General features: G+C 50.4%; 1 protein-coding gene across 5 annotated transcripts in view; it reads left to right on the top strand.

Annotated features, from left to right (window-relative positions):
* The first annotated feature begins 7018 nt into the window (after window positions 1-7018).
* The window catches only part of gwl (serine/threonine-protein kinase greatwall), a 64772-nt gene continuing 59350 nt past the window's right edge, over window positions 7019-12440 (top strand). For 3 of the 5 annotated variants that reach the window (XR_016282786.1, XM_089542660.1, XM_089542662.1), the window contains exons 1-2: window positions 7678-7937; window positions 11499-11554. Coding sequence is in view for 3 of the 5 variants with exons in the window: in XM_089542660.1 (XP_089398786.1) it covers window positions 7863-7937; window positions 11499-11554 (131 nt within the window). In the remaining 2 variants the exon portion in view is untranslated. Of the gene's footprint in view, window positions 7112-7677; window positions 7938-11498; window positions 11555-12440 lie in introns of those variants that run through there. The other 2 variants (XM_089542663.1, XM_089542664.1) reach the window with 2 other exon arrangements.

Below are 12440 nucleotides of genomic sequence, written 5' to 3'. Positions count from 1 at the left end.
AGGCGACTTTGTCAAAAAGATTAATTTCTTTAAATCTAAAGCATAATGGTCCATGTTTGCTGGTGGACAGTGCAATTCGCGCAACCACAATTAGTCTGCACATATGTATTCAAGGATGCATGAATTAAGGGGGGGGGGGGGGCGTAATTATTAAATTTTTCGTTAATATTGCCTTCCATTTACTTTTGACGGCACCTGTACGTATCACTGCATCCACTGGTATACGTTGCACGGACACCAGCGGATGTGGTTTTCCTCTGTGCTGAGCCTGAGCGCGCTCGAGCTGCACGCAAAAAGAGAAAAAAGCTGTGCAATGACGTCGCGCCCACGCCTGCGTAAAGAGAGCAACAAAAAAAAAACGCGACGAGAACCCAGGCAGTGCGTTTGAATCGAGTACAAAGCGCCGCGTTGCACGCAAAGAGGAAAAAAAAGCTGGGCGCACCCTCGCGCAACGACAAAAACAAAAAATGCGACGAGGGCCGAGGCAGTGCGCGTGAATCGAGTCCCTGCATGAAACCGAAACTTCTCTAGAGTCGCTTTGCAAACGCTAGGCGCCGCCAGCGCTGCTTCAGCCGACGGAAGTGGCGTGATGTCACGTGATCGCACTCCTGGGCGTCGTCTGCTCGAGTGCGTCTACGGGATATGGTTTGGCAATACGCAGCCGGGACGCCCACACACCCCAAAGCAGAAGCAGACGCCGGGACCCAAAAAGGCCCCGGGGCCCAAGCCCGAACCCAAGAAGGCCCAGTCCGGGCCGCCAAAATTTGTGAAGTCCGGGAACCCGACGAGGCCACCGGTCCTGAAAGCCGAGGATTTCCCACCTCTGGTACCGCGCCAAAATCAGGTGAGCAGTTGGAGTGGGTTAGTCTCTGGGCCCACCCCCCCTCCCTCCCCCACCGAATCCGCCCTACAGCGGCAGGTAGAGGAGCTCAGGCGCCAAAATCAAATTCTCGCCCGTAAAATTCAAGAATTAGAAGCTAAGCAGGCCGGGCAGTCCGAGCCCATGCAGAACGCTGAGCCCGAGGATAGTGATGACGGATCCTCAGTATCATCTTGCCTAACTAGCGTCTCGCGGCAAACCGCGGACACGGTGGTCGATTCGGCCCCCGCGGACGCCGGCCGCTTCGAGGCCCTGGAGCGTAAAGCCGAGCAGTTGGAGGAGCGGGTGGCAGCGCTCCCGAACCAAATTATGATTGCGGTCCGCGAGTCCTTTCAGGACATGTTCAGTTCCGCATTTGCTACAATGCTTCCCGACATTGCGGCCCAGGTGACTGACTCTGTCCTTAAGGCGGTGCAGCCCTGGGTCAGCTCCCAAATAAAAAATTATCTCTCCTGCGACTCCCCGCAGCTAAAACGTAAAATAGCTCCTCGACAGGCAGCGGAAGAAAGCGGTTCCGGGCCGATAGCCGCGGCGTTGATGCAACCCCTACCTGGGGCTGCGCCGGCCTCCGAACCGAGTGGCTACCCAGCACTGTAAAATAAAAACATCAATATGGCTGGCAAACCTTCTCAGAAAGCTAAAAAATTAGACCAATTCGAAATCATTCAATGGAACTGCAGGGGTTTCAGAGCCTGCAAAAAACGGTCACATCTCCAGCTCTACCTGCAGTCCCTTGGTGACATGCCGGCGCTTATTGCTTTGCAAGAGCCCGGCAATGATGCTAAATTCTCTGGGTATAGCTCGTTTCAGGGGGGCCCCTCGACCTGCATCCTGGTGCATAAAGCATACACCGCGATTCACGTCGATCTTGATCTGGAGACTGAGCAAGAATACACCATGGTGAGGGTTCTGCCTCTCAGGCGTCGCGACCCGTCAATACATGTGCTTAATGTGTATTGCCCCCCGCATAAGCCGCGTGTTACTTTCAGCGAAATTTTCTATCGTGCTCTCAAGTCGGCTGACAATGAACCCCTGGTGATCATTGGGGATTTCAACGCACCCAGTCTACATTGGGGCTATCACTTCGAGAAATCCAGGGGACGCAAGCTGGCGGAGCTCATCTCCACCCTTCGTCTTACGTTGCTCACGGATCCGTCTTGCCCCACACGTGTGGGCAACTCGGTCACCCGTGACACGTGTCCTGACTTATCTCTGGTTAGGAACACTACAAACGCCACATGGGAGAACCTGGGGGATACCCTGGGCAGCGACCACTGCCTTCTCCGCATCACGCTTTTGGCGAAGGCAGCCCGTAAAAAATGGGGCCAGGCGAAAATAACCAATTGGCACCAATTTCGAATTCAGGACGTCCCTCCGGTACTATTCTCTGACGGCTATGCGGAGTGGGCAACACAGGTCACCAACATACAGAAACAACACACGCAAACACTTCACACCACCGACGAGATCCCCGCAGTGGACAATCACCTCCTGCATCTGTGGGAGGCGCGCCGGAGCTTAACAAAACGATGGAAGAAACACAAGACGAATCGCAAGCTTAGAGCTCGTATTGCACAACTTACGGAGCAGGCTGCGGCATATGCCGCCCAGCTCACAGACATTGGATAGAACGCTGCAACTCGGCAGCGCGTCAGATGAGCTCGAAGGGGACTTGGCGTCTCTTGCGCAGCCTCATCGACCCTTCTCAAACGAAAGGGGAGACGCAAAAACAGCTCCGGCGGGCTCTGCACGGGTACCAAGGTACGACGGCGCAACTTGCGGACACTTTGTGCGACAGGTATCTCTGCCGCACAAACGACCCGGTTGGGCCCGAGTACACGTACTCCGGCAAGCCAAATCAGGATTTAGACGCCCCTTTTGAGTTGCATGACCTTAAGGCGGCCCTAGCTAAAATGCGCCGAGGTGGGGCACCGGGTCGGGATCGCATAACAGTGAAACTGTTGGCGAACCTCTCCGACTGTGCATATCTCCATTTGCTACAATACATAAATCAGATCTGGGATGGGTGTCCGCTCCCACTCGAATGGAAAACATCCCTTGTAACGTTCATCCCCAAAGCAGGTAAAGCCGTGACTACGGACAACTTGAGACCCATCTCATTAACCTCGTGTGTGGGAAAGCTCATGGAGACGATGGTTCGGGATCGCCTCTCTCCATACATGGAGGGTAAGGGCCTCTTTGCAGACACTATGTTCGGGTTCCGCCCGCACATGTCTGCACAGGATGTCCTACTCCAACTACACAGGGACATAATACGACCCACAGCCATGCAACAAAACGACAAGGCCATTCTCGCCCTCGATCTTAAGGGGGCGTTTGACAATGTTAAACATGCCACCATACTCTCTAACTTGAACACCACTAACTGCGGGGCGAAGGTCTTCGCCTATGTCAGAGACTTCCTCTCTGCGCGTCAGGCACTCCTCCGGATCGAGGACGAGGAGTACGGCCCGTACTCTATGGGTACACGAGGTACACCACAGGGGGCGGTGTTATCACCGCTCCTTTTCAACATCGCCATGATGCACCTGCCCGGCCGACTGGCTCAGGTAGATGGCATAAAACACGCACTCTACGCAGACGACATTACAATCTGGACCACCGAGGGGAGCCTTGGGGAGATAGAGGACCGCCTTCAGCAGGCCGCCACCATAGTCGAAGCATATGCTGCCGACTGTGGTCTCCAATGTGCTCCCGCCAAATCAGAGCTTCTACACGTCAGGACAAACCACAAGGACAACACGTCTCTACACATATCTCTGTCAGGCGGTCCCATCAGAGAAGTGGCGGAGCTCCGGATCCTGGGTCTGTTCATCAATAACAAACTTAGGCCGGACTCTACTATAGCGAAACTCAAGAGCATAGGTGAACAGGTAGGGCGCATGATCCGCCGTGTTTCCAACAAGCGGGGTGGTCTGCGGGGCAGGGACGCGCTACGGCTCGCCTATGCCTTCGTGACCAGCCGGATCCTCTACGCCGTGCCGTACCTACGCACCACCAAACAACAAGACGAGCGCATTGACGCCATCATCAGGAAGGCAACAAAGCGAGCACTGGACCTCCCGGTGGCTACCTCCAACGCCAAACTGAAGGCGTTGGGAGTGGTAAACTCCTATCAGGAGTTGCGGGAGGCCCACCTCATGAACCAATATACGCGGCTATCGCAGACGGTGCCTCGGCGCCGCCTGCTAAACCGCTTACACATCCAACACACATGCATACCAGAGGGGACGGAGAACATCCCGGTGCTGTGGCGCCACATGCTCTTGGTCGCTCCGCTCCCGCGTAACATGGACATGGCTTCACATGAAGGCAGACGACAAGCGCGGGTTCGCACGCTTGAGAGGCAATATGGGTATAAAGAGGGCGTCTATTACGTGGACATCACAGGGCCGTCGCCCGCAGGATTCTTCACGGCTGCCGTAGTCCACCGGGGAATGAATGTCGATGGGCTATCTTTTCGGGCCCCAAATTCAACACGAGCGGAGGAAGTCGCAATAGCTCTCGCTGCCGCCGATCCAAAATCGAAAACGGTTATTACAGACTCTCGCCGGGCCTGTGAACATTATCTTGCAGGCGAAATATCACCTCTGGCCTCGCAAATTCTAAGACGCGCTCTCGCCGATCCAACTCGCACAAAAGTGATCTGGGCTCCTGGCCACCAGGGTCTACGAGGCAATGAGGCCGCTGATGCGGCCGCCCGAGCGCTCACACACCGGGCTCCTCATCCTAGCTGTCATGGCTCAGAAGCTCATAAACCGCTTCTGCGGTTCCGCGAAATCCTAATTTATTATTGCGACAGCCACCGTCTCTACCCGGCACCTGCCAAGGGGCTGAGTAAGGCGGAGGAGCGAACTCTGCGGCGCCTGCAGACAGGAACCCTTCTCTGTCCTGCAATAGCAAAACACTTCGATCCGAACACAGATGGGCGCTGCCCGCACTGTGGAGAGATCTGCGATATCTTTCACATGGTGTGGGCATGTACTCAGAATCCTCACCTTCCCCCCTCCCCCACCCCCACCCGAGAGGCATGGGAGACTGCCCTCCTCAACTGCTCCACACTGGAGTCCCAAAGGGCTCTGGTCAAGCGGGCGCGAGACGGGGCCTCGTCATGCGGTGTCCCGGACTAAGGATACCGACCATGCAGCAGGGTTATTTATTTTTTTTAACCCTCAAGCTCTCTTGATTAAAGTTTTTCACCACCACCACCACAGCACGAGCTGTAAACTTCCCTTGCGAATAACACTGACACTCGTTGGTGCCGGAGGAACAAACGCTCCACTTCCCGCCGCCTCCGCCGCGGTGGCTCAGTGGTTATGGTGCTCGACTGCTGACCAGAAAGACACGGGTTCGATCCCGGCCGCGGCGGCTGAATTTCGATGGAGGAGAAATTCCAGGCCCGTGTACTGTGCGATGTCAGTGCACGTTAAAGAACCCCAGGTGGTCGAAATTTCCGGAGCCCTCCACTACGGCGTCTCTCATAGCCTTAGTCGCTTTGGGACGTTAAACCCCATAAACCAACCAAACCAACCATCACTGACATGCAAAATGACACCCGTGTGCAGCACGATGGCAGTGCAATAACCACAGGGGTCGGAATTCCGAAGCCTCTTCTCTTCTCCGACGGCACGGTTAAGGTGCCCACTTGAAAGTGAGACAGTCATGGCGCCTATCCTCTCTATTTTTAATTTTCTCGAAGGCTTGGCGTTTTGCGCGCTCGCCCTCGCCGCAGGAGCTCGTGTGAGCACATGGACCATCCACCAGTGGTTTGAGCGCTCGGCTACTGAGCCGGAGTACTCGGGTTCGAACACTGCCGCGGCGGCCGCATTTCGATGGAGGCGGAGCGCAAAAGGCGCCCGAGTGCACTTTAAAGATCCCCATGAGGTAGTAGGGAAGGAAGGGAAAACTTTATTTTACTCCAGTGCTGCGGTTTGGGGGCATCTTTAGAGACGTTCTCTCCTTGGTTGTATTGCCAGGAGTCTTCTCTGTCGACGTTGTCCACCTCTAATCAATGGCCGGTTGCCCTCAGACCTCCGCTGGCCACTGCCGCCTGTGAGCTCGCTGTACTAGACCTTGCTGGTCTTCAGAGCGGTCGCTGGACAGGTGGTGGTCGAAATTATTCCGAAGACCTCCAATACGGCACCGCTTTCTCTCTTTCTTCTTTCACTCCCACCTTACTCCCTCTCCCGGCGCGGTTCAGGTGTCCGCGTGCACCGAGATATGTGCGACAGATACTGCGCCATTTCCTTTCCTCAAAAAACAATTTACCAATTTATTTATCGTCAGCAGCAGTGTATAAATCACAGTGTGTAACGTGCAAAGTTGGCTCGCAATCCTGAAGGGCGTTTCATACGGATATATGCGAGACCTAAGCGTGCTAATCAAGCTGTAGCTGTTTTCTGCTAGCGCATAAAAAATATCCGAAATTCCGGGGAGAGGGTTTGATTTAATTCATTTGTTGGGGTTTAACATCCCAAAGCGAGGCTTTGAGGGACGCCGTAGTGAAGGGCTCCGGACAGTAGACGGGCCTCTGAATTTCGCCTCCATCGAAATTCAGCCGCCGAGGCCGGGATCGAGGCAGCCGCCTCTTCTTCCGGACGCCCATCGGCCTGTGACAAGGGTTCCCTGATATACTATATAGTGACATCGTAACTCAGGCTTATGCTACACAGAAACGGGCGCCAAAGAGCTGCGCTTGATGTCTCCGCGGCGGTAACGGAGTGAATTAATTCTAAAAGTCAAGCCTAGCGGGGGGCTGCAGAGAGTTATGTGGGCGGATGAAATTATTTTCCGGGAATGAACGATTGCGGATGAACGATTTCTTAATGTTCGGCTCTTTAGGTCCGAGCTTCGCAAATGGGTCTCCGAGGCATCTTTTGTTCTTATGTTTTTAGCCCTGCCTGGTGTGATTTCTCACATTCCCATATATGTGATCCAGCAATCTCATTTCAAAGCAAGATGAGCATCTGTCTTATTTTATTTCCGGCCATATATGGTTGACCAGAAGTGGGTTTGGGTATGGTTTGTCTGGAGCGCTTTCTCCACGCTATTGCTTCTTCTTTTCCTGGCTGGAGGTCTGGCGGAGGACGTACCTAGCTCCTGCTTAGTCGCTCCGGTGGTACTCCTCCAGCCCGGTGTGCGAGTGCTCGGGCTAGTTCGTTTGCCGCCTCGTTTCCGGGCACGCCTGCATGAACTGGCGTCCAAACAAAGGTCTTCTCTTTCTATATGGGCTTATGATCGAGGGTTCTACCCGCGGTCGACTCCCGCGGTGTACCTCCTGAGTGCGCTCTTGCTGTCCTTTGGTCTGAGTAAAAGGGGCCTAAGTGCCAGTGCTAATGCAGCCTCTTCCGCTTCCTGTATCAATCTTGTTTTCATTAATTGCTGTCACCATTTTCTCGCGTTTCTCGTTTGCTATTGACTACGACTGCATTCATTTTTCCTTTGCCGCAGTATGCGGCATCTACATATGAAATTCCCTCTGGATTTTCGGCCTCGAATCTCCGTGTCTGTGTTTTGGGTGCATGTCGTCTTGCCCTGCAGTGGGCATAGTCAGGCTGATGATGATAGTGCGCATGTGACACATGTGTCATATCTTCATCGTTAAATTTATTTTTATAGCTGCGCGTTCTCAGTCACCCTGATCTAGCTTCAAAGAGTAGGACACTACCTCTTAAGTTAGCGTAGAACGATTAATTCCAGATCTGCCTTTTCCAGTATCTGCTCTGTTTCTTTTTCCCTAGTGGAGATCAGTGACAGAGTCCAACCGCCATCGCCATCAGCTTTTTACGTATGCGTCCGTGAAACTTGAATTTCTTGTATGCAGGCAGTGCAAGTTTGTACTTGCAAGCGTCGAAATTGGGTCTGTCTTCGAAGTTACGAGCTTTGCCATGGTGTTGCAATCGTCCAGAAGCATCAGCTGCCTTAGCTCTCAATTGAAGACCCACTTAATGTGGCGACATGCATGACACGTGAGAGCTTCTCGGCCGAAAAAGCGCTGCAAACGGCTCGACGGCTACACCAGATGTCGGCCGTCAAGGTTAGTCGTTGCTTGCCTTTCCCTTTTCGCACGCGGTACTGTGGCTTTGCACTGCATGCTTGCAACTCCATAGTCCAACTGAACGGTACGTTCTACTGTCCGTCTCGTTTTGTGAGTGCACATTTTCGGGAGCCTCGGCTCACCGGCGGGCCCGACAGTCGGATGTTGCTGCGCCGGGCACGTTGGAAGGCTCTGGAAAATTAGTGTCGAAAAGCATCGGTGCCAAATGTACCCCGGTCCTTGCTGCATGCATTCATTTTGCGACTGCCCCGGACCTTGCTGGAGTGAGCGGCGTGGCTCCAAGAGTCAGTTTCCGTCAGGACTGCAGGAAGCAGCAGTCATTCAATGGACTGACGGTGCACTCGCGTTTTTGTGCGCATCATATTTTGTGCTCACTTGCCCAATGCTTGAGGAATTTCTGATTGAGGGATTCCATCGAGGACGCCGTTCATTCCGTTGGTGTGCCGACAGAACAGAGCGCTAATTCCAAAGTCGCGAGATCGAATCTCGGCCGCATTTCGTTTGAGGCGATATTATTCCAGATCCCTTCGCCACGGTGTCCCTCATGGCTCATGCGTGGCTTCGAGACATGCAACTCCACTTAACCATACCAGAACGGAGCACAACAGCTGGCGAAAAAGAGATGGGTCGTTTTGGCCGACTTTGCTGTCTCTACAGCTCAGAATACAATCATGCTTAGCGATTCCAGTGTTTGTTTCGGCATTCATTGAATTTACCCTGACAAAGCGATTACAATTTTTGAAGGCATCAATATTGTCCATGTGTGTGGCTGTGTGCAGGGTTTAGCGAGGCTATGGAAGTACCAGTTTGTTGCTGAAGCCATCATTTTGTGTGCGAAAGAGCAATGCTAGAATGTATGAAAAGGAAAAATGCGATGAATAAAATGCAAAGAACTTGCAACCAATAATCCTTTTTGTCAAACATACAAGTGCGGCATTTGATTTTATGCTCAGACGCAGTATTGTATTGCTCCAAGTTTATTTAGTAGTGAACGTAAAGTAGCGTGGAACAGATAATACATGTTTACACTAGGAGGCCCCGTAGTGAGAACTGCTGGCGATGGAGGGGGGAGCAATAAAGAGAAGCAATTCTTGTATCACAGTTATTGAGGGGCATTAAGTTTTATCAAATTCTAGCCAGTGTTGTAGTGTTCATGGAAGGTTAACAGAAAAATCAGCACAACAATTTTACGGCAGTAAAATAGCAGATCGAGCCACTGCTGCCATAAATATCACAACTGAAAAATTCAGAAGCATACCTTGGCAAACTGCACATACTTTCTTCATCAGCTGATAGCCACATTTCTGATTAATATACAAATGAGAAAGTTTGGTTGAAGATCGAGATTCTCACAATGGTTACGAAGACTGGATATTAAAGTGGATCATTAATAATGCTGATGACTTTGGCAGTGTTCTTGTTTTAAGGCATGAGAAAGTATTTGACAAAGTGATGGTTTAAGAAAAAAAAAATGGAACTGTGTGTGCAGCCTACACGTGTCGATCTGAAAAACCTTGTCTTGTGCCTGGCCTTAATAGTGCACTTATGAACAGAGAAATTTCCATCCTTTCGATCAAGGGCCTTGCCAAGTAAACACTTCTTGGGTGTCAGGTGCTCGTTGACGTACGCTCGCTTATCTGCATTTCCATAAAAGCCTATGCCTGCAGCCCCACTGCGGTGGCTCAGTGGCTATGGTGCTTGGCTGCTGACTCGAAAGACGCGGGTTCGATCCCGGCCGCGGCGGTTGAATTTCTTTGGAGGAGAAATTCTAGAGGCCCGTGTACTGTGCGATGTCAGTGCACGTTAAAGAACCCCAGGTGGTCGAAATTTCCGGAGCCCTTCACTACGACGTTCCTTATAGCCTGAGTTGGTTTGGGATGTTAATGGGATGTTAAACCCCAATAAACCAAACTAAACCAACCTATGCCTGCAGTTTTAGTCATGCCTTCTTAGCGTTACCTGCAATTTTTTTTTTTCGTTCTTGAACAGAACTATGCAATAATATTAGTTCCATCCTTAGCGCGGACATAATGCACAGTGTCAATATGAGCAGTCATAATGAGGCGTCCAGCTTTGACCCCATTTGCCGGCACGATGTACAGAAAGATTTTGTTGTACAATATTGAAATGTGAGTATCCCTTGATCAATGCCACCCATTCAAGCAGTGTTGTTTTCATTCATAAGCGCCCAGTTTTCATTCACTAGCACATCACGTGTCTGCCTTACAGACTCTTACAATTTGTTGACCTTTTCAGGGCTTGCTTTTACTGCTGCTACTCGAGTCCCAAGGCTTTCGACTTCCTTAACCAGTTCAACATTGGTTGGTGTGATGCAAAATAATGCAGAGAAGTAAGGACAGTAAACAGAAAGAATATCACTGCACAAAAGAGATCAGCTGCCAGCATGTGGTTAGAAGAGCCAAAGTGAAGGGCAGAGGTGGTTTACAGTCCCTCAAGTAGAAGCCAACAGGGGTCGGAGATGTCGGTTGGGTCTGATCAGTCATGGCAATGGTGTTGCCCACGTGTGGGTATTGGTTGCAGGGCAAGCAAGATGCTTTTGGTGTCTTACTATGGTGTAACCTGTATTAAGGGGCAACGAGGGTCTTAAAACTAACTTTTTAATTTATGGCTAGAATCTCATAAAATTTTGCACACAGATGCATTTATCTCTCCGCGATTCCAAATATGTAATCATAATTGAGCTGGTGGTCTTAAATCTTACAAAGTTTAGAATGTAATTAGGTAATTTCTTATGCAGCTTTAATGAACTTTCTAATTGAATCTTGTTGCTTTTATTTACATGAATTGATAGCCAGAGAGTTCCCACACCCAATGACATTCTTCGTTTTTCTCTAAAGGCATGGCATCCTGATGTACTATGTCGAGGGTAAAAGGCCACAATATTTGACACTGCAACTTGTTAAGCTAATTGTAAATTGCTATTTATATGTGGCCTAAACAAAAAAGTAAGAATGTCATCTGGTATGGGAATTTGCTGCCTATCTATTCATGTATTTAAAAGCAACAAAAATGCCGCCACGGTGGCTCAGCGGTTATGGTGCTCGGCTGCTGACCCAAAAGACGTGGGTGCGATCCCGGCCGCGGCGGCAAGAATTTCTTTGGAGGAGAAATTCTAGAGGCCCGTGTACTGTGCGATGTCAGTGCACGTTAAAGAACCCCAGGTGGTCGAAATTTCCGGAGCCCTCCACTACGGCATCTCTCATAGCCTTAGTCGCTTTGGGACATTAAACCCCATAAACCAAACTAAACCAAACCAAAAGCAACAAAATGCTGTGAGAAAGTTCATGTTTATTAAAGCTGCCTATGAAATTACCTAAGTACTCTAGTCTTTAAGATAACTTTTGATCTAAGACCACCAGCTCAATTATGACTGAATTTTTGAAATCAGAAGAGAAAAACACATCTATGTGCAAAATTTCATGAGATTCTAACCACAAATAAGTTTTAAGACCCTTGTCCCCCTTAAGAGATGCTGCAACCACTGCTTCCCAGTGTTGTTCACAGTGTTTCTCATTGCAGTTCCCAAGCATTGACGACTTTGTGATGCTCAAGCCAATCAGCCGTGGCGCCTTTGGGTAAGTCACCATGATGGTAGATTTGTTGAGGGTCGGCATGCTGCTGGGGAAATGTGCAGTTGGCAACAGTCCAGGCTAACCCTTAATCAACAAGCCACAGATGAAGGTGCTACCAGTGTAAGAAACAGCATTCTTTTATTTTTCTGCTTATGTATTGCACATTTTGAGACACTGAATTTTCATCCTGCTGTGCATTTTTTGCGAATGATGTAGTTTTTCACTTCAACTATACGGTGAATGTGTGCAGAGGCATTGTTACTGACAACTTCTGGTTGAACAACTCCTCAAATCAGCAGTCTACAGCAATTCTGCCAAGATTATTCAAGGCACTTCTTTATTTGTAATGCCACAATGCTGTTCAGTAACCTAATGGTGCACTGAAAAGGAATCTGAACCAGTCTTTTTACCACAGGAACTCGATCTACACGTTCTGACCATTCTTAGAAGCTTTGAATTATTGTCCTCTGCGGCCAATTTCCATAATTTAAATCAGATTAAACGTACCGGCTCCCACCTTTTTTTGAACTCAACCGCAGACAGTAGGAGGAGTCAGCTAACCTTTTAACCAGTCACGTGGTGGCTTGCTGCTCTGCCATCGGTGGAGTGATACGTAATGATCAGCAAAAGCATAGAGTCCACGTGTATTCTTATTTCCATGGGCCGAATTTGCATCTATGTAGGCTCTGGCTGGATCTATTGGTTCACAGAAGCCTAAAAAAAAATTAAAGTGAAAGCGAAGCTGCCACACGATTGCCTGAAAGGCACTCCACTTGCTAGATGACTCCTCCTACCGTCTGCGGCGCATTCAAAGAAAGGCGGGAGCCGGGACATTTAATACGATTTAAATTATGGAAATCGGCCACACAGGACAATAATTCGAAGTTTC

This window comes from Amblyomma mixtum, chromosome 5 (assembly GCF_055824585.1).
Source record: "Amblyomma mixtum isolate Tamu chromosome 5, ASM5582458v1, whole genome shotgun sequence".
Classification (NCBI taxonomy): Eukaryota; Metazoa; Arthropoda; class Arachnida; order Ixodida; family Ixodidae; genus Amblyomma; species Amblyomma mixtum.
The sequence above is the reverse complement of the archived record's forward strand: the minus strand, read 5'-3'. Positions and strand labels throughout refer to the sequence as shown.